A 22028-nucleotide genomic window follows, 5' to 3' on the forward strand; every position below is an offset into this window, starting at 1 on the left:
ACAAAATACCTCTAGAGACGGGGAGTGATCGGTAAGTACCATACCACTTTCTAGGGACATTTCTTCCCGGCCTTCTTGTATCGAGAAGCATTGCACACCGGAAAACTTGTTTTTTCCGCGTGCTCCTTCCGATAAATTATGCAATCGTTGATGCATGCATGGTATCTAACGTGTGGCAGATCAAGAGGGCACGCGATCTTCTTGGCCTCATCAACACTACTAGGACATAGATTACCCTCGGGAAGAACATCCTTTAGGTACTTGAGATGCTCATCGAGGCTAGTGTCGGTCCATTTGTTTTTAGCCTTCGTCTTCAGGAGTTGGAACATGAAACTCAAGCGGGTCACCTCAGGATTGCAACCATCATACAATGGAGTGTTCGAGTCTACCACCAGTTGCTCCAGCTTAGCCTCCTCTCTAGAAGCAGCTCTCTCAGTACTCGTCTCCTTGCGAAGCAATGCTTGAACATGAGGGTCCCGCACGATTGAACTTAGTACCGACGAACTCTGCTGCGTGGAGTCCATGTCGTTCTCTCTGCCGCCATGTCCGGCCCCTTCTCCGCCGCCATGTCCGGCCTCTTCCCCGCCGCCATTATCGATCATCTCTTCGTCTTACCCCGTGTCATCATTGCCTGCCCCGTCGGCATCCTCAACATCGTCATCCTCATCTTCAATTATCCACCGAGTATAGCCATCCATGAAACCAGTCATGAGCAGGTGCGCTTCGACATGACCATCGACATGGGGGTCAAGCCAAACTATTCCTTTGTATTTTCGACACGGACATAAAACCTCTGTCAGGTTATTTTCCTTCATGTCCTGCACCGCCGACCGCAACCACCTGTCCACCATCATTCCACTGACCATCGTCAACTCTGCACGGTAATAATAAACAAATTAATTATAAAAATACGTGCATTCATCAAAGGCATACAAAAATTCGGCATGACCTTCCTTAAAAATAGGACATATATAGATCTAGAGTTTGCCTGGAATTCGCCGAAACAGAAATAAATCGACATTTTGGCAAAACATAGGCAACTCAAATGCACAATTTGGCGTCAACTCATGCCACACACACAATTTCCATAAAAATATCACACACACATGCATAAACATATTTCCATTTTGCAAGCATGAAATATTAATCACACCTCTATCTCGAGATCGAGCACACGGTGGAGATGATGATGTAGGGAGGTCAAAAGTGCACAAAGCTCTTCTTGACAAAGAAAGATCTAGTTAGGGGGCAAATAGGGGGACAAAGCTCTTCATGCTAGCTAATTTGGGAGGAGACAACTTCAACTAGTGGAGGGGGGAGGAAAAGGAGAAAGGAGATGAATTAATGGAGGTGGTGTAGTTATAGCTAGGAGTAATGAAGAGAGAGGAAGGTAGGTTGAAGAGGGAGAGTAATGGGGGGAGAAGTATTGAGGAAGAAGAAGAGGGAGAGAGGGAGGATGTGGGAGGTAGGGGAAAGGGAGGAGAGGAGATGGGGAGGGGGAGGTGAAAAAGGTGGTAGGTGGGTGCTGCGTCTTAGCAGTAGCGCGGGAGAGAAAGCGCGCTGCTGCTAAGAGCGTAGCAACAGCGCGCTTCCCTTTCACGCGCTACTACTAAACGGGCCAACCCTGTGCATAATTTCAAAATTAGCAGCAGCGAGGTGGAAAAAAAGCGCGCTACTACTATGACATTAGCAGCAGCGCGCTTCCTGACGCCGCGCTACTGGTAAACTTATGTCGCTGTGTACTGTCCGTGGATTTTTGTAGCAGCGCGGTTTAAGCGTCACGCGCTACTGCTAATTTTGCACCTGTAGCGAGGTTTCCGAAGCCGCGCTACTACTACGTAGCAGCAGCGCCTCTTTTTATGCCGCGCTGCTGCTAAGATTCTGTGTATAAGGTTTTCCCTAGTAGTGTGAGGTGACCGTGGAGGAACACATTGTTCACGTCCATCTGGTGGACGGGCCATGCGCGGGAGGCCGCCATGGTGAGCACGACGCGGATCGTGGCTGCCTTGACGACTGACGAGAAGGTCTCATCGAAGTCCACACTTGGTCGTTGAGAGAAGCCCCTGACCACCCATCTCGCCTTGTAATGCTCGAGCCCGCCGTCAGCTTTGAACTTGTGCCGAAACAACCATTTGTCGGTCACAATGTTGGCTCCAGGATGGCGAGGAACGAGGCTCCACGTCTGGTTCTGCATCAAAGCCAAGTATTCATCCTGCATCGCAGTTAGCCAGTTTGGATCACGCAGAGCAGCCCGCACGGACTTGGGTACAGGAGAGACGGAGGGGCCGACATTGGTGTGGAGATTTTGTGGTACTTAGGGTTAGGGAAGAATTTTCCCGCTCGGGCTTGCATGACCATGTTGTGTGACAGACCAAGTGGGGCGGGAGGTGGTTCCACTACTAGGAAAAGGGCTATAGCTAATATGGACATTAATGGCGCACCATGTATGTGGTGCACCACTGCTATATAGCAGTGGCGGACCACATACAGGTACGCCTTTATTGACATATTACTAATGGCGCACCTGGTGTGTGGTGCGCCATTACTAGTTTTGAAAAAAAAATTGTTAGCAGTGGCGCACCAGGGGATAGTGCGCCATTACTAGTTGACATAGTAATGGCGCACATGTACAAAGTGCGTCATTACTATGTGTATGACTTGGTCAAACCTTGGTCAAACTTAGTAATGGCGCACTTTGTGTAGGTGTGCCATTACTAAGTTTGACATAGTAATGGCGCACCTATGCAAAATGCGCCATTAATGGCGCACTATCCCCTGATGCGCCACTGCTAACAATTCATAACCAAATGCCCCCTCCCCCCCTCCCCCGACTGCCTTTTCAATTTAAAAAATAAATAAAATAAAATGATGGAAATGTCAAAAAAATAAAATAAAATAAGTTTCCCACGTGATATGTGGTCTAGTTGTTGGGAAATTTTACAAATATGAATTTTGACTTTATTTGCAAAATCTCTCTGGAATTTAGTAAAATGGGCATAACTTTTGCATACGAACTCGGATTAAAAAGTTTTTTATATGAAAAATCATCTACTCGAAAAGTTACATCCGAATTCAACCGGGGGAACCCCGTTGAACATTTTCCGAATCCCCCAAAAAGAATTGGTTTCGAAATTTTTTTGGGGATTTTTTTTCAAAATATGATACGTAATATGACCGGAAAGTTTGAAATATTTTTTCAAAATTTCATCACACTCATGAACATGAACAAAGTCATAGACATCAACAAGGTTTAATAATATTGATATGATAGATATATCAACAAGTGCCTGTTAAGTGAGCTGTGTTGTGGTTGGATATAACTACGAAGTTAAGCGTGCTCGGGCTAGAGTAGTGTGAGGATGGGTGACCTTCCGGGAAGTTTGACCACGGAGTGCGATTTGACTTGAGATTAAGCATATTGACCCGAGATTAAGCCATAGTGACTCGAGATTAAGAAAAAATTGAAAAAAGATTCTGAAAAAAAATTGAAATTTTTTTGTTAGTAATGGCGCACTTCTGGGCATAATAAAGGCGCTCTATAGGTGCGCCATTACTATTTGTGATAGTAATGGCGCACCATATGTGCGCCATTACTATTTGTTACTAGTGGCGTGGTAATAGTGGCGCACCTATAGTGCGCCATTAATGGCAAAAGTAGGTGCGCCACTAACAGGCCTTTTTCTAGTAGTGTTCAGGTTGGTGATCCGGCGAGGAAGGGCTCGGGGGAGCGGATGGTGGCGAGGTCGGGTTTTGGGAGGTGGACGGGGGTGTTGGTGTTGTGTGGCTAGGAGGGGAGGCGGCCGGGGAAGGTGATTGCGGTACGGGTGTGGCTGTGGGCTCACTCGGGGCAGGGAGGGTGAGTTTGTGTGAGGGTTTTTGGGTGCGAGGTCGCCGGGGAACAGGCGGGGCGACGACATGATCGGTCAGATCGGGCGCGGGGAGGGGGCATGATCGGTTTGGCGTTGCTGAAAGGGGAACGTGTTTTCATCGAACACGACGTGGCGTAAGATGATAACATGGCCGGTCATAGGGTTTAAGAAACGATAGCCTTTGTGATACTGTGAGTATCCAAGGAAGATACAGGGGACCGAGCGTGGCGCCAGTTTATGTGGGGTGACAGCGGTGATGTTGGGGAAGCACTGACACCCGAAGACTCGCATGTGAGAGTAGTCGGGGTGGGCACCGTAGAGAAGGAAGAATGGAGTGTGTTGATGACGGGGGCGACACGGCCTACGGTTCAGGAGAAACGTAGATGTCTGAAGGGCTTCCGCCCAGTACGAGTATGGCATGGAGGCGTGCACTAGCAGAGCACGCGTGATGTCGTATAGTGTGCGGAGAGCGCGCTCCGCGCGTCCGTTTTGCGGCGATGTACAAGGGCACGACATGCGCAAAACAATGCCCAGAGAGGAGAAGAATTGGCGGGCAGCATGATTTTCAAACTCCCGCCCATTGTCTGTTTGGACCGTCAGAACAGGCAGGTTGAAGTGTGTGCAGACGAGGCGTACAAAGGCACGCAACGTGGGTAGAACATCAGATTTGTGCTTGAGGGGGTACGTCCACATGAAATGACTATAGTCATCAACAATGATTAAGTAGTACTGGCAACCAGACAAACTAAGCACGGGCGAGGTCCATACATCACAGTGTACAAGCTGGAAAGGGAAATACGAGATATGATCTGAAGAACTAAAGGGTAGACGGTGACTTTTCCCTAATTGACAGGCGGTGCAGATGTCGCCGGGGGCGCCAGGGGCGTGGATGGAGGCGCGGCGGAGCGTGCAGCCCAACACATCGTCACCAAGGTGGCCAAGACGCCGGTGCCAAGTATCGCGCGTGAAGGCGGTGAAGGCATGTGGTGCTTGGGACCAGTGCGATGGGTGGAGAGGGTAGAGCTCGTCCGGCGAATCACAGCGGAGGATCTCTGCCTTCGTTCTTCGGTCCTTGAAAGAAAAACCACTGTCATCAAATTCTACGTTAACTGGGTTATCACGCGTGAGTTTCTTAACGGAGATGAGGTTTTTGATTAAGTGTGGAGAGACTAGGATGTTGCGGAGGGCTATGTTGTGAGAGGCAGTGGGGATGGTGTGGTGGCCTATGTGCGAGACTGCAAGCGTAGATCCATCGCCAACTATGATATCAGGTGAAATACAGGGTCAGGATGAAGTGAGAATACCAGAGGAGGAGGCCATGTGGGATGTCGCGCCGGAGTCGAGGATCCAATCGCCACCAGAGCTCGACGACGCCTGCCCTTGTTGCACACTCATGGCGTTGAGGGGCTGGACCAGAGCAGCCTGATCCCAAGCCTGTGGTGGCGCCGCGGGAGGCGCGGCGTGGTTGAGGCCGTAGATCGGGTGCGGGGGAACAGCCCCGTACTGCCAGTGTGCTGGTGGAGTCGAGGCAGGTAGCGGCATCACGCCGTATTGAGCTGCAACGCCGGCTAAGGGAGACGGGCCGCCGGGTCGCGGCCCAAGGGTCCCAGCACTAGGAGCGTGGGGGCGCCACGGCATGGGCCAGGCGTGGACCATGCCCGTCCAGGGCGCCGGGGCAGGAGAGCGTGGGGGAGGCGCAGCCCCGCCGTGCTGAGAGGCCCCGCCCCGCCGTGCTGAGAGGCCCCGCCCCCGCCGGAGGCCTTGCCCTTTCCTCTGCCGCGGCCGCCACCGCGGCCACCCCCGCCGGGGCGGTTGTCGTTGTCGCTGCCCCCGCCAGGGTTGGGAGGCGCCGGTGCAAGCGCGGCATGCAGGGCGACGTCGTGGGGCGTGTCCTCGGCGTGGCGGCTTTCCTCAAGGAGAAGGAATGCACGACAGCGAAGGAAGGTGGGGAAGGGAGACTGCATTGTGAGTATGGGAACAGCGTAGCAAAACCTGGGATGGAGACTGCGAATCATGTTCAGGACTTGGTCGCGATCGCCGACGTGCTCGCCCAGGTCCGCCAGGCGATTGGCGCAGTCCTTGAGCCGGGCGAAGTAGAAGAGGATGGAGGAGGATCCTTGCTCGATGCGGCGGAACTCAGTGGCGAGGTGGACGAGCTGGTGCTCCTGGTTCGCGAGGAAGATCGCGCAGATCGCCTCCCAAACCTCGGCAGCAGTAGCACTGCGACGATGCACCAAGCCGAAGATCTCGGGGCTGACTCGGTTGTAGAGCCACGAGAGGATGTGTGCGTCGTCCTGTAGCCAGGCGGCATCCGCCCGCCGGGGCGGACCGGTGATGTGGTCGGAGACGCCAGACTTCTGGAACTGCACCTCGAAGAGGGTGCGCCATTGAGAGAAGTTGGGAGGGTTGAGGCTGAGCACGAGGGGAACATGCTGGTTGATGAAGACCGCAGCCAAGGGCGACTGGCTCGGAGGCGCCGTGGAGGAGCTTGCGTCGGCGTTGCGGCGAGCGAGGAGCGCGCCCTGCGCCACGGCGTTAGGGGTGAGGAGAGGCATGGTACGGATCGGGCTCGGGGTGCCGCCGCTGTGCTGGAAGGGTGGGGGAGGAGGCGGCGGCGGAGGGGGTGGCGGAGGGATCGCCATGGCCGATCGGGAATTGCAGCGGAAGAGAGGTTAGTGGAGGTGCCTGGTAACTGATACCATGTAGAGCAGTATGCGAGAGGGAAAATGCACCTTGGGTGCTCTCGTTCTGTATACAACAATATATAGTGTAAGTACATGGCGCAATGGCGCTCAGAGGGAGAGAGAGGAGAGTGGAGCGACGTGCGCAGGAGTGGAGATCGTGGGCGAGTACGTGGGTAAGCACGTACGTGCATGAGATCACCATGCAGCTGCTAACAAGAGTGATTTCCGCTGTAATTATTAGGAAACGGCATATTTATGGCCTTCCAATTTTTGTTAAGAGTATCAATTTCGCATTAGAGGCTGTGAGGAAGGGGATTTTGGGGTGCTCTATTAGTGTGATGGGAGAGTTTCCTGTTCTTCAAACTGCTCGCCCGTAATCCCCCCTCTGTGCTCTGCTTCTTCCCTCTCGCGTCGAAGCTCAAGGGAGAGTGCCATGGCGGGTCAGGGAATAGATAATAATAATAGGTCAGTGTGGGAGGAATTTGTAAGTGTGGTGGACGCGAGGGTGGCGCTGGCTGCTGCAGTAGGGATGCGTTCTCCACTAAACAATGTCGGGGATGGGGTCTCCCTGTTCCCGTCTACTCCTGATCGCTTGGGGTTGAAGGCGTCGCGGCGGCCCGGTAGCGAGGGCCGTCCTCTTGTCATCGATATGAAGCTGCTCGAAAGGCCGTTAGCGGCTATTTGGTGGTCGGTCGTCTCCTTTCCCCTTCTAGGCCAATCTGAGGGCCATCGTTGAGGAGCTCCGGGCCACGGCATGGAAGAACCAAGGGGTGGTCATCATCCAAGAGGTGGCCAGCGACGACGGGAGGTTTATCCTCAATTTCGCCACTGAGGGAGACCGTCGATTCGTGCTTAAGGCGCAGCCTTGGCATTTTAAGCGGGTCAGTCTCATTTTCGCCGAGTTCGACGGCAAGGGCGACCCGACAGAGGTTGACCTTGGCGTAATGGCCATTTGGGCCCAGGTATGCGATCTTCTATTCGAGCTCAAGGCGGAGAGTATGTGTTGGACTCTAGGGGATCAACTGGGGAAGGTGCTGGAGGTGTCGCACCGTAATCATGTCATTGTCGGAAAATTCTTGTGTGAGCGTGTAGAAATTTTATTGCATGAACCTCTAAAGAGCACTGTAGAGTTTACTCCTTTGGGTAGTTCAAAGATTGTTGAATTTGATATACGGTATGAAAAACTACCTCTATATTGTGAGTGCTATGGGATTTTAGGTCATAATTCCGAGGGATTTTGTAATATCCCTAGTGAGAAGAGAGTTGCTTGTTATCCAAAAAATCTTAGTGTTGAGGCATACTAGGAGGGTCAAGGCGCAAGTAAGAGGGGAGAGCGGCAAAACTACCGTGCATGGTATATACCGTGCCTAGATCTGCCACTCATTTTTTTACCGAGATTCGTGCCCAAAAGAAATCAATGTGCATGCAAACCAGTAATCACCACTCCACCTGTCAAATGCTCAGGTTGTGTGTGTCAGTGCTTTTCGTAAATAATTTCCTGCCCTGTGCATGGCTGTGCCCCTCATTGCAACTCTATCAGAAAATATATTATCTCTTTCTATGTAAACGATTTAAATACCTCATATCTTCTAAGTACAAAAGTGTGTTTTACATTCTATCTGGACAAATGTGTTTATTTTGATGAGATATTTAAAACATGACCAATATTGAACATGTTTTTAAAAACTCCTTTTTTCTTACAGCTCAAATACACTTTGACTATATTGTCTAAAAGAAAATTGAAATAAGCACATATGTTTTCTAAACATGTCATACACCAGACTTACGATTCAAAAGCATCTCCGGCAAAATAAAAAAGACTCACGATTCAAAAAATAAACTGGATTTAAACTTTGGAATCATAAAAAAAGGCATGGATGAGTGACATACAAGCGCATGTAACCAGGGAAAGTTATGTGCGCATGTGAAAAGGTGACTGATTGATAGGGCGTTAACCGCTAAAACTAGGGCCGAGATTGAGATTAACTAAGCACTGCACTAAATACATGCATGTATGGGTTGGAATCTCAAAGATGATGAGTGATTGAGACATGCACGGTAGATACAGTGCATGGTAGAATCTCTTTTCTCAGTAAGAGGGTTCTTATCTTTGGGAACTCCTCTCGTGGCGAGAAGAATCCGAGCTCCGGCATCGACAAGAACAAAAAGGCCAAGGCTATGGACATGGTCAAGGTGGCCACGGCTGTGAGTGGTCTCACGGTCTCCGAGAAGGGGGTCGCTGCTTTCGCCGTGGCGGTCGCCATGGCGACGACGAGGACAGTCCAGACTGATGTCCAGCTCCGCCGGGAGGGCCGGGCATAGGAGACCCTGGTGCTGGCTGCTGTTGGCGTTATGCATGGTCAGGAGGACCGGGCGGATGCGTCTGGTGTATCTGCAAACCTTAGCCAGGGAGGGCCAGGGGCTGGCAATGGGAGGCGCTCCTTGCCTGGGTACACTGCCAGGACGGGGGGCTCATTTGTTGCCGCTGGGACGCCCGAACTTGGTCGCTGATGTGGCCACATGCCTTCTCCCTTCGGCTGGGCGTGAGCGCCTAGAGAGCCAGGTGGTGGGTGCATCCAACAACACTCCTTTGGCGGACGCTGGAGCTAGCCAAGTCTCAGGGTGGACACGGTCCGGTCCCGTCCCTGACCGAGCCTTCGTTTGGACCGGCCGCCGGCGGTCCGGACCGGACCGGACTGAGCAGGCGAGCGGGCCTGTTTCCGGGGACCGGACCGGCGGCCTCAAAGCCCGGGCCAGACCGAGTGGACCGAATGGACCGGCCAGATCACCAGCGTCGATGTGTGCGGTTGCTGCGGCGAGGTGGCGTACGTGCGCTACTGCTGCGATGAAGTGGACGACGTGCGCGAGCGCTGACCTGCGCGAGAATTGACTGACAACTGAAAGTTTGACGAAACTGACGAAGTCGATTTTCTGAATCTGATGAAACTGAATCTGACTGTTGGAATATCCCTACAGGACCGGCTGCACCAACGTGAGATTGTCTCACGTAGCTCTCTCTCCGTAACAACTAGTCCTGGTCTCTAGTGCATGAACTGCATGATCTCATGAGCTTATATTGGCGTAGTGGCTGCACCTGCGTGCTCCTCTTCTCTGTATATCTGTAACACTCGACAGATGAATGAACATACAACCTGTTTCTCTCATGTTATTCCTTATTTCACTGACGAAACTGACGAAACTAACATGCGCACTGACGAAACTGACATGCGCGAGAAATCCCGACGAGCATGAGGGACTCCTTGAACAGCAGCGGCGGCATCACCGTCAGAGCGTTCGGATGGTGCCCAGTTATTCCTGGTGGTGCCGGTGAGTCGTTGGCCTACCTGGGGCAGCTGGTGGCCGGTGTAAGTGATGTCTCCATGGCAGGAATTGCTGCTAGTTTGGGGTTGACTCCATGGTCGAGAACTTCAGATCGGCGGCGGTGCACGCATGGCAACAACGGTGAGCGGCGCCAAGAGGCGATGGCGCACAGGGAGGTGAGGAAGGGATGAGAGGGGAAGCGCGAGGACATGATGGTTCACACGGGGGCTGGCGGTGGCCACGACGACGGGGAACGGCGGCGGCGGTGACTACCTTTTCTCGGTCCGACCGAGCGGCTCGGTTAAAGACCGGACCGGACCGACATTTTCTCGGGCCAGAAATTGCAGCCCGGACCGACCAGTTTTCCCACCGGTCCTGGACCGTACGGTCCGGTCCTAAACGGGCCATGAGCGGGCTGAAAAGCTTGCTCGTGCCGTCCAGCCTGGCCCAAGTCCTATTTCAATCAGGGGTACTGGAGGCCCTATCTAATGTTGTTGCAGCAAGGATTTCGGCTGGTGACACAGGAAAAGCTAATGCTTGTTTTAAATTCAATGCTGTAAAGAATCATGTACAGGCACTAGTAGAAAACGGGCCTTTTGTCCCGATTCGTAAGGGTCTTTAGTCCCGATTCTGGAACCGGGACTAAAGGGTCGTTACTAATGCCCTGACCCTTTAATCCCGGTTCTAACCAGAACCGGGACAGATGGGCCTCCACGTGGCCTGCGCGCTGAGCCCAGGCAGGAGGGCCTTTGGTCCCAGTTGGTGGCACCAACCGGGACCAATAGGCCTCCACGCGTCAGTATTTCTGTGGCTGGAGTTTTTTTTTTGAAAGGGAGGGTGAGGGAGTCCTGTATTACGGGGTGTTCGGGTAGCCGGACTATACCTTCAGCCGGACTCCAGGACTATGAAGATAGAAGATTGAAGACTTCGTCCCGTGTCCGGATGGGACTTCCCTTGGCATGGAAGGCAAGCTTGGCGATGCGGATATTCAAGATCTCCTACCATTGTAACCGACTTTGTGTAACCCTAACCCTCTCCGGTGTCTATATAAACCGGAGGGTTTTAGTCCGTAGGACAACCTCGACATACAACAATCAAACTATAGGCTAGCTTCTAGGGTTAGCCTCCTTGATCTCATGGTAGATCTACTCTTATACTACCCATATCATCAATATTAATCAAGCAGGACGTAGGGTTTTACCTCCATCAAGAGGGCTCGAACCTGGGTAAAACTTCGTGTCCCTTGTCTCCTGTTACCATCCGCCTAGACGCACAGTTCGGGACCCCCTACCCGAGATCCGCCGGTTTTGACACCGACATTGGTGCTTTCATTGAGAGTTCCTCTGTGTCGTCGCTTTTAGGCCCGATGGCTCCTTCGATCACCAACAACGATGCGGTCCAGGGTGAGATTTTTCTCCCCGGACAGATCCTCGTCTTCGGCGGCTTCGCCTTGCGGGCCAATTCGCTTGGCCAGCTGGAGCAGATCGAAAGCTACGCCCCTGGCCACCAGGTCAGGTTTGGAAATTTAAACTACACGGCGGACATCCGCGGGGACTTGATCTTCGACGGATTCGAGCCACAGCCGAGCGCGCCACACTGTCTCGATGGGCATGATCTAGCTCTGCCGCCGAACAGTGCCCTGGAGGCCGCACGTGCATCGGTTCCGACCCTTAATTCGGGGCCTGCTGCGTCAATCGAGGATGAGCGGTTGGACGCCACCTCGGGGGCTGCGATCTCAAAGGCGATCGTGCCGAACACCATCCGGATTCTTCTCCGAACTCCGAGCGCCCCGCGCCCCTGCCAATCGAATCCGATTGGGCGCCGATAATGGAGTTCACTGCTGCGGACATCTTTCAGCACTCGCCCTTTGGCGACATCCTGAATTCTCTAAAGTCTCTCTCTTTATCAGGAGAGCCCTGGCCGGACTACGATCAGCAAGGTTGGGATACGGACGATGAAGAAATTCAAAACCCACCCACCACCCATTTGGTAGCCACCGTCGATAATTTAAACGACGTGCTCAACTTCGACTCCGAAGACATCGACGGCATGGACGACGATGCAGAAGACGCAGATGAACCAACGCCTATAGGGCATTGGACAGCCACCCCATCTCACAATGTGTACATGGTGGATACCCCTTAAGGAAGCGACAACGAGGAAAACGGGGATGGAACGAGGGATCGATCTCTCGAAAAACAATCAAAGCGTCGGCGTAAACGCCGACCCTAGCCCCGCCTCGATAAAGACCCAGCCATAGAGCAGGATGAGCGGGTAGACGACGAGCATGCCTTAGAGCAACCGTCCGAACAGGGCAACACGGCTAGAGAAACCAAACATCCCTCCCCCGGCGAAAATGGCATTCCGGACGACCTTACGCCGGATAAACCCGAGGAGCAGAAGAACCTCCACAAGAGGCTCGTTGCAACCGCACGCAGCCTGGAAAAGCAGAAGCGGAAGCTAAAAACTACGGAAGACGCACTCAGGATCAGATGGAGCAAAGTAATCAATACCGCAGATAAATACGGCGACAGTCGCCGCGCTAAAAGCTATCTGAAGCGAAAGCTACTGCCGGAATTCGACGAAGAGGCCTTAGAGCCCTCGCATTCAAAAAGTAAGAAAGCCACACGGTCGGATAGACGACCCCATGGCCAGCATAGAGCGGCTAGCGGGGCCGCACTTAAGCCGGCATGCGACCCACTTAAAGATTCGCATCATGGCCCAGCCAAGTCCATTTACGGGCCAAGAAAGCAAGCTCTCGTAAGGAATGCAATAAAGCCATCATCAGAATTCGGCACACCCAAATACAGGGGCGCCGCACACCCCCTATGTTTCACCAATGAGGTCCTGGATTATGAATTTCCAGCGGGATTCAAACCCGTAAACATAGAGGCATATGATGGGACAACAGACCCTGGAGTCTGAATCGAGGATTATATCCTCCACATACATATGGCTAGAGGAGATGACCTCCACGCCATAAAATAATTACCCCTCAAGCTTAAAGTGCCAGCCCGGCATTGGCTTAAAAGCCTTCCTGAAAACACAATCGGAAGATGGGAGGAGCTCGAGGACGCTTTCCGAGCAAATTTTCAAGGGACCTATGTCCGCCCTCCGGATGCAGACGATCTCAGTCACATAACTCAACAGCCCGGAGAGTCAGCTCGGCAATTCTAGAATAGATTTCTCACTAAAAAGAATCAGATAGTCGACTGTCCGGATGCCGAAGCCTTAGCAGCTTTCAGGCATAATGTCCGAGACGAATGGCTCGCCAGACACCTCGGCCAAGAAAAACCAAGAACAATGGCCGCACTAACAAGCCTCATGACCCGCTTTTGCGCAGGAGAGGACAGCTGGTTGGCAAGATGTAGCACCAGCGACCCATGTACATCCAAAACTAGGGATGGAAACGGAAAACCGCAACGCAACAAGGACCGTCACCGGACTAAGGAAAAAAGTCCGAAGAGCACGGCAGTCAACGCCGGATTCAAAAGCTCACGACAGAATCAGAAAAAGCCGCCCCTCCAAGATAACAGGGACGACCTATCCAACCTAAACAAAATCTTGGATAGGATATGTCAAATACACAGTACTCCCGAAAAGCCTGCTAACCATACCCACAGAGATTGTTGGGTTTCAAACAATCCGGCAGACTCAACGCCGAACACAAGGGGTCGACACACCAAGCGAAGACGAGGACGAACCCCAAAAGCAGAGCACCAGGAAACAAAAGAATTTCCCACAAGAAGTAAAAACAGTAAACTTACTTCACATAACAAAACGTGCGGCGCCCATAAAGGTACGCGCCACACGGCCTCTCCCAAAGGGGTCCCGCCACTGGTTGTCAAAACCAATCATCTTCGATCACCTGGATTATTCTAGATGTATCAGGAGCGCAGGCTGGACTGCCTTGGTACTCGATCCAATAATTGGCGGACTCCAGTTTTCAAATGTCCTTATGGACGGTGGCAGTGGACTAAACCTGATATATCAGGACACAATCCGTCACATGGGGATAGACCCAACAAGAATTCGCCACAGCAAAACCTCCTTTCAAGGGGTAACGCCTGGTCTGAACACCCATTGCATGGGTTTTCTCCGCCTCGAAGTTATATTCGGCTCTACAAATAACTTCCGCCGCGAAAAGCTGACTTTCCACATCGTCCCATTCTCAAGTCGCTATCAAGCTCTGCTGGGACGTGAAACTTTCGCCCGCTTTAATGCAATACCGCATTATGCATCTCTTACGCTTAAGATGCCCGGTCCACGAGGTATCATCTCCTTGAAGGGGCAGCATTGAGTGCGCCCCCCCCCCCGAGCGGAGGATCGTGCGTCCGCTTTAACAGCCCCACAATACAATGGCTTCACCAGCCAGAACATCCGAACAAGTCATTAAGACCACGGACACGGATAGATGAGTCTGGCACAAAAGTATCATTGATAAAGGCTTAGTGGCCATATACCCCTGTCCTAGGGGCTTCGCACATACAAAATAAGAGACAATAAAGCTCAATTTTACATATTTTATTTTATACTTTGTTTATTTAATATTACTTTTGTTCGGCATGACCCTTTTTTAAATTTAGTACCTCTTTTACAGATGAACGTCGTGCTACGCCCGTCCAGGATACGGCACAACGGAGACACAGGCGCAGACGTGCAGTAGGGACCCGTTCCAAGGATTCTTTTCAAATTAAGACCCTGCGTAAACCTTTTTTACTGTCTCTTGTTGATACACATCCCCTGGTTCTATACCAAGGAGGAGGCTGGCGTCTTGGCATGTGGCCACGTCAGAATTCCTGCTCGTACCTTGACACTAGGGGCTTATACCTCAGAGCGTTGCCTCGCCCGCTCTCATAAAGACCGAATACCTTAGGGAGTGTTCGGCGTCGCGAGTTTGGCCTTATATGCATCAGCTCCGAATCATGATTTTGGTCAAATGTTGGGTCGCCCGGCTCTTGTGTTCGGCCGCCTTACGTTCCGCTCTATCGGCTAAGGCGGCACCAGGAGAACTACTGCGATTGTGCCTCGGTTCGGCCAGGTGAGCACCTCAGTAGAGAAAGCCGAAAACCGACTTTCATGATATAGCGTGAGACTTGTCAACCACTCGATGACTATCCAGAATCTATAGGATTCCTCCGCATTAATGAAGGGCCGTTTCCCGGCCAGGCACATACGCGCCCCGAATTCGGGCGAGCGCAGTCGCCACCAGGAGCTACCGAAATAGTCCCATTGTCAAGCTCCTATGGCTAAGTGAAAGTGTTAAAGCATTATAGTCCGGTTGTCTAGCCCGCTGCGCTATCACCTCCTTTGTAGGACCAAGACGTTGGATTAAGTGTGAAAATGCGCCTTTTGCGAGCACCCCCGCACTATGTGCGTGGGGGCTGAAGCCAACGACTGCCATCTTTCAGATTTTGTATATATATCTTAAAACGGCCGCACATGAGGTGTTTCAAATACTTGAAGGCACAAGTATAAAAGGCTACTACAATTTATCAAAATATTGCTTTATAATTACATATGCTATTAGAACATAGCATCCTTCGAGCATTGCGTCTCTATTACACGAGCGCCTTCAAGGACTTCCTGAAAATAGTGCTCGGAGGGTACTCGGCTTTTGTCCGAATCTCGGGATGCAACAACGGTGGTCTCCATCTCTGCCCAGTATGTCTTGACACGGGCAAGAGCCATCCGTGCGCCCTCTATGCACGTTGACCTCTTCATCGCATTGATACGTGGCACCGCGTCAAGGAACTGCTGCACCAAACTGAAATAACTCTTCGGCTCTGATCTCCCCGGCCATAGATGACCCATGACCACTACAAGAAATCTGTTAATACATGACGGATTCGGACTGTCATGGATGGGCACAAAACCATCATGAAAGGACATGTGTGACGGATTTGAAATCCGTCATGTATATCACGTCATAATTTAACCGCCATGTGCTCCATGATGGATCTTCCAATACCGTCACGGATCCATGACGGCTCTTGACCGTCATAGGTGACACTTAACTGACGTGCTAACCATGGCATTAAAACGCATGCCACGTCATCCTCCAACATGGCAGCCAATATGAATCTGACATGGTGGCCCATCTAGTAATCAGACCATATAGGATTTTGGCCCAGTGTTTTCAGTTCCGGCCCATATGATCATCAGCCCAGTTAAAGTCTTGGCCCATCGATTATAGTAGTGGCCCAATTGGAATTTTGCCCCATTAATTTCCATTAGAAGCATCTTTGACCCACTAATTATAGTCTAGACCGATACCTTTTTTTTCTTAACATTTCAAGCACATAATATTTTTTAAAGATTGCGTCTCATATGTTTAAATTAAAAATTACCCAAACATAAATTACAGCCACAAGGAAAAGGATAATGAAACCCACTAAAAAATTACACAAACACAAATTACAGCCAAGTCAAGCTCGTTGATTTTTTTTCCCAAGAAAGTGTAGTTGTATTCATATGAAATCACCTAAAATCATAGTACAACATCACACCGAGCTTATTAGGCAGGATCCACCAGATCCACTACCTGCAACCATTTTCCACCGGAACGACAGGGGATCTCGCCTCGTATGCTACCCCTGGATTGTGGCTCCTGAAGCACGGGATGGGATAACGAGCACGCCGCCGCCTCGGTGCCCATCGCCATCTAGCACGCGTCCTCGCCGCCCAGTACTTTGGATACATGGCTGTGGAGTGGTCACGAGCCCGTCGTTGCTGCAGTACCCACTGCCTGGCGACCTCGAGCACGCCCGTGGGCCCATCCAAGACTGTGAGCCCGTCGTCGTTCCCTCAGTTCGGCACGCACACGAGGGAGCCGCTCGCGCCCTGCAGCGACTCGGGCACATGCCACACAAATGGCACCTGTCCGAGGTCGGTCTTCAGGGGCGTCGCCGCCTATATGGACGAGGCCGTTGTCGAGGCGGCATACGCGGCAAGCGCCTTGCAGCGACACAGGCACCTGCCGCGGCTGAACGCGGTTAAATCACCTTCCGTCTCCATTGGCCTTCAGTCGCAGCGTCCGCCACGGCGCTGCTCCCCGGTGACCGGTCGATGCAGACCCCTCGGCGGCCCAGCACGGCACCCGCAAAGAGTTCGATGGCCGCCTGGGCATCATGGAGTCGTGGGGGATGTGCTTGCCTTCGGTGAGGGGATGGAGGAATGGAGGGCGCTTGGTGGATCTGGGGTTGGAGGAAGGGAAGGCGCTCGGTGGATCTGGAAGTGGAGGAAAGAGGGCGCTCGATGGATCTGGAAGGATCGACAGGAAGGGTGCTCGATGGAAGAAAGAGGGGAGATGGGAACGAGCCTGACACCATTGGATTGGGAAGGATTTGACGGCTGTGAGTGGCGATCCGTGTGAGGGTAGACTCAACCAATCAGAAGCCACGGTTTTCCTCATCCAGGATACATACCGAGGAACCTAACGGGCTTTTGTTTACCTCAGCCCAGCAGCGAGGAAAGCAACCCAAATTTCAAACCAGTTTTCTTTTCCGTGTTGCAAATAACTAAGTTAGGTACCCTTCTAAACTAATTTGCGAAATATTTTTTACCATATATACCTCAGCACACTTTTTACATCTACTATATTTCATATATTTTATTCTTTTAGAAGTTTCAATATTTTTCAAGGTGATTTAATATATTGTCATCATTTCATTGGAGTTCCAATAAACATATAATTTGTTTAATATTATCTATAGTTTAAATGAATTTATGTCTCCTTATTGAATTAGTTACAATTTGAGCTACATGAAAATAATATAAGTTCAACAAAAAAATCACAAAACTATAGGAACATATGTGTTACTCTACCCCATACCCTTAAAATAGTTGAAAAGATCAATGCTTTGTTTCAGATAATTCAAAATTCTATTGGTAACCAATCAAGAAAAACTGATAATGATATCTACATGTGGTTATATCCTTAGGGGAATGATTCAGTATAGCCGGCACATCTTTTGGCTGCGTCGGCCGCCTCCTACGTATAACACGTGTCCAACAGATAAATTCTGGTGGTCTTATCCTTATCTCATCGCTAGGCGTTCCCCGTCCATTCACTTTTGTACTGCAACTTCAAGCTGGCCGCTGCCGCATCTCCTACCACTTCTTGAAGCGCCAATGCAAGATTGGTGCCACCGTCGGTGCTACTACAGGCGAGCCTGGACGGCGACAACGTTGTGCACGGGAAGGGAGGAATGGCATGTTGTTGTAGGGGATGCTGCAACCAGAGTCGGGGGTGGCGCAGCCGTATCACTAGAGGTTATCGTGAGGCGAATCCGCCATCACCTGCGCCGCCATTCCGGAAGAGCATCGACATTGACAACCATGGTTGCTGCATGACCTCTATTGCCAAAAAAAATCCTGCAACATAGTTTATGTTGCAAAAAAAAAACTGCAACTTGACTTTTGTAAAATGATTAAACATTTTCTACTCACTGGTGACCTAAGCCATAGTCAGCAATGTTCGGCATTAGGGAAACACTTGATAGAATTTTAGCAATTATTATGTATGCGGCTTGTGTGTTGTTATGTGAGAGTGGAAGGTACTAATTGTACCAAGTTCTCTTACATATACTCCCTCCTTTCTAAATATAAGCCCTTTTAAAGGTTTCGATGTGAACTACATGTGGATGTATATAGAAAGTTTTTAGAGTGTAGATTCACTCACTTTGCTTTGTATATAGTCCGTATTGAAATCTCTAAAAGGGCAATGTGCGGGGTCTGAGTCTGGGCAACCTCATGTTTTGATCTCCTTTCCTTTTCTTGTATCAGACCCCAAACATAGACTCTTTAACACAAATACTCTCTCCGTTCCTAAATATTTGTCTTTCTAGAGATTTCAACAAGTGACTACATACAGAGCAAAATGAGTGAATCTACACTGTAAAATATGTCTATATACATACATATGTGGTAGTCCATTTGAAATCATTAAAAAGACAAATATTTAGGAACGGAGGGAGTAGGATTTTTAATACCAATTTTGCGAATTTTCATGGACTTGCAGTTCAAAATGGAATTATATTCATAAAAAGCTTAGAAATGCAGTACCTGGGCTAAATATAGCAAACAAACCTCGAAAAATGTAAATTTTTTACAAGGATCATGTAAGGGTGTATGTTGAGTGTTGAATTTTTTTACTAGCCTCTAGGTGTCATACGAGGGCATCACACCAAATATCACGTTTTTCAGATTTCAATTACATTTTTCAAAATTAAAAGTTTGCCAACATATTTCGAAAAATGTTCGTCATGCATTGAACAAATTGACAAAGTGTATTTAAAAAAATCAACATGATTTTAGAAGATGTTCAACGTGCATTAAAATATTATCGTGTAAAATTATTTTTACATTTTTACAAACATGTTTAACATTTTTAATACATTTCTAAAATTTATTATTATTATACAATAAACTTTAATACAAGTTCAACAGCTTTCAAACCACATGTTTTCAACTTTTATAATAATTGTTTGTTTTAAAAACAGAATCAGTATTTAAAATAGTTGCGTGCTTTTGGCCGTGAACGAAGATACATAATTTTACAGAAAAAACACGTTTAGTTATTTAAATCCACGTGAATTATAGAAAAGGTTCATGTTACCTCTTCAAGGTACACAATAACAAAAATAGAACGGAGATTTAAAATACACAATAATTGTACATTAGTAATTATTGTAAATTGTATATATAGGGAAAATAAATTTTAAAATAAAAAAGGAAAATTAAATATGAACTTGGACAACATAAAAAAGAAAGCCAATAGAGAACTACACGGTTCGCGTACAGGGCCGCCCAAATATAATTGAAGCGAGCAATAGATAGAATAGGTCTATATAGTACTTAATGTAAAAAGTTCGTAAAATTTCAGTTGATAAAACGTAGCTTAGCTAGCACCATGGGCAATTTCTTTTTAGCTGAGCACTGCGGGTAAGTGATTAACACCTCAATTTAGAGGTCCAATGTTTGAACCTGGCTGCCTTACTTTTGTTTAAAGGGAGGCTATCTCACTTTTAACCCGCGATATAAGGCTGAACTAAAAGAAACGACCAATTTATTGTGAAATAGAAAGAGTACCTATTTAAAGCTGAACTTTCATAGTACTGATAAAGAAAAGGTGTAACCCGGCCACACATGTTTAGGTTTAGGTCAGTGGCAAACGTGAGCATGGAAACTGCTGAGGTCGTGGGTTCGAGCGCCTCTGCGTGCCTCCAATTTTTTTAGCATGTTATAAATTCCATAGTACATACTTCACACTGCACAGCAGCAACAGGACGACACGTCAGCATAGGTAAAAAAACAGAGCACAACGACCGTCAGTTTGGCCGGGTCAGTTCACGGCTTTCACGGCTGCATATAGTAGAAAAAAGGATTCATGGCCTGGGCCAACTCCGTCATGACACGTATGCAACAAACAAATCCATGACGGTTTTAAGCATCGTAAAATGAAAGATAAAATTCTGCATTAGGAGCAATCAGCCGCTCGTGGATTCATGACGAATACAATGACGGATCCACGTAAACTGTCATGGTCCGTGATGGTTTCTAGGAACGTCAACAGAAATCTGTCATGGATTAACTGATTTTTTGTAGAGGACGTACTTCATGACGAGTCCGGAGAACCTATTCAGTTCGGCCCATTGAGCCAGACGATCGTTCACTGCCAGTGGACGCTCTGGATTGTGGAACTGCGACCAGAAAAGTTTTTCCACTTCGCGATTTTCTTGATCTCGAAAGTGTTCGGTCGCATCAGCAGCACTCGCTGCCAAATCCAGATAGGTGTCCTCCACACTCCACATCCGGTCCAACGGAGCAAACTTCGGATCGCAAAACTTTCTCCGCAGCATAAAGGGCTTTCCAGCCGCAATCTGCCCGGCCTGACGCAGCTCCTCCTTCGCAGCTCTCATCGCAGAGCGAGCGTCCTTGGCATTAGCAACGGCCTTCTCTAAGTCCGTCTGTCTCGCCCGGTCTTCTTTCTCAAGAAGCTTGCAACGGACAGCAGCGCTCTTTAACTTCACGGCCATTTCGGCCATCTCCTTCTTCCTTCGGCAGTGAGCAGCCTGTTCGGCTCTCAGCTCTTCAAGGGCCTTCTCGGCAGCCGCATCACTTTTCCTGGCTTGTTCCTTAGCTCGGGCAAGTTCCGCCTGAAGACTCTCCACGGCGGCCGCACCATCTGCGTCAAGCACACACATTGTAAGATACTGGCATAAAGCTCCTCTTACCAGATGCCGCCCGAGGAATTACATACCCTGAACCTCATCAAGCCGCTTGTTGACAAGCGCGTTGCCGCTTTAGTTTGGCATAATCATCAGTTCGGCTCGATTCCGGACACTTCGCCACCTGTATACAAAGGTGACATTTAAGACCTGGGATTATGATCCTCTGCACGCCGTCAATTTTGACAACGCACAGAGTCTCAGGGGCTACTATCTACACAGGGCGCATCTTATTTATGTGCAACTGACAAAGGAGTGCATTATCAAACGTACCTCAAAACCCGTCAGCAAACTTCTGATGACCTCATGCAATCCGCTTTCCACGGACGAAATCCTTCCAATCACTGTGCCCATCAATGCACGCTGCTCCTCTGAGATAGAAGCTCACCCCAGCAGATTCATCAGCTCCTCCGACCGCGCACCGGACGGTGCCGGACTCGTCCTATGGCCTCCATCGAAGGCCAGACATGGAGAACCTTGGGGGGCCATATGGCTACCTTCCGCCCCTGCCGGATTCAGAGAAACCCTCCGCGACGACACCTCAGGGTCGCCCGCCTCGCTAGGCGGTATGGCAGGGGGAGGCGTTCCACTCTCCATCATCTCCGGAAGAAGATCCCCCGAAGACGAGCTCTGCTGAGAAGGGCTGAGGTCCGAGCTACAAGGTAAAATTTCGGTTAATCTTCTCAGATATAAAGCAAGGATTTCTCTCATCCCTCTAAAGGAAAATCTTTCTCTACTTACGGCTCGCTGGAGGGCTGATCCCTTTGAGGGCGTAGTTCGGCCGAGGAACTCCTCGGCGCCGGACCCTCTGACAAGGACTTTTTCCCCCGCTTCGAGGCCATGGTCTTCGGGTCGTCAGAGGCGGCCCTCTTCTTCCCCTTAGGAGAGGAATTGTCGGTTCCTCCCTTCGGAACAACCTCCTT

General features: G+C 50.0%; 1 protein-coding gene and 1 pseudogene across 1 annotated transcript; both read right to left on the minus strand.

The window, feature by feature from the left end:
* Positions 1–22028, minus strand: part of LOC125546251 (polyubiquitin-like) — a 242986-nt pseudogene that overhangs the window by 121468 nt on the left and 99490 nt on the right.
* Positions 4906–6511, minus strand: LOC147982078 (uncharacterized). Its single transcript, XM_087514216.1, has 3 exons — positions 5612–6511; positions 5174–5579; positions 4906–4940 (listed from the first exon to the last, which is right to left on the minus strand). The coding sequence occupies exons 1-3, from the start codon at positions 6509–6511 to the stop codon at positions 4906–4908; spliced, it is 1341 nt and encodes a 446-aa protein (XP_087370342.1).

This window comes from Triticum urartu, chromosome 3A, assembly GCF_056163025.1.
Source record: "Triticum urartu cultivar PI428250 chromosome 3A, HENAU_Tu73, whole genome shotgun sequence".
NCBI lineage: Eukaryota > Viridiplantae > Streptophyta > Magnoliopsida > Poales > Poaceae > Triticum > Triticum urartu.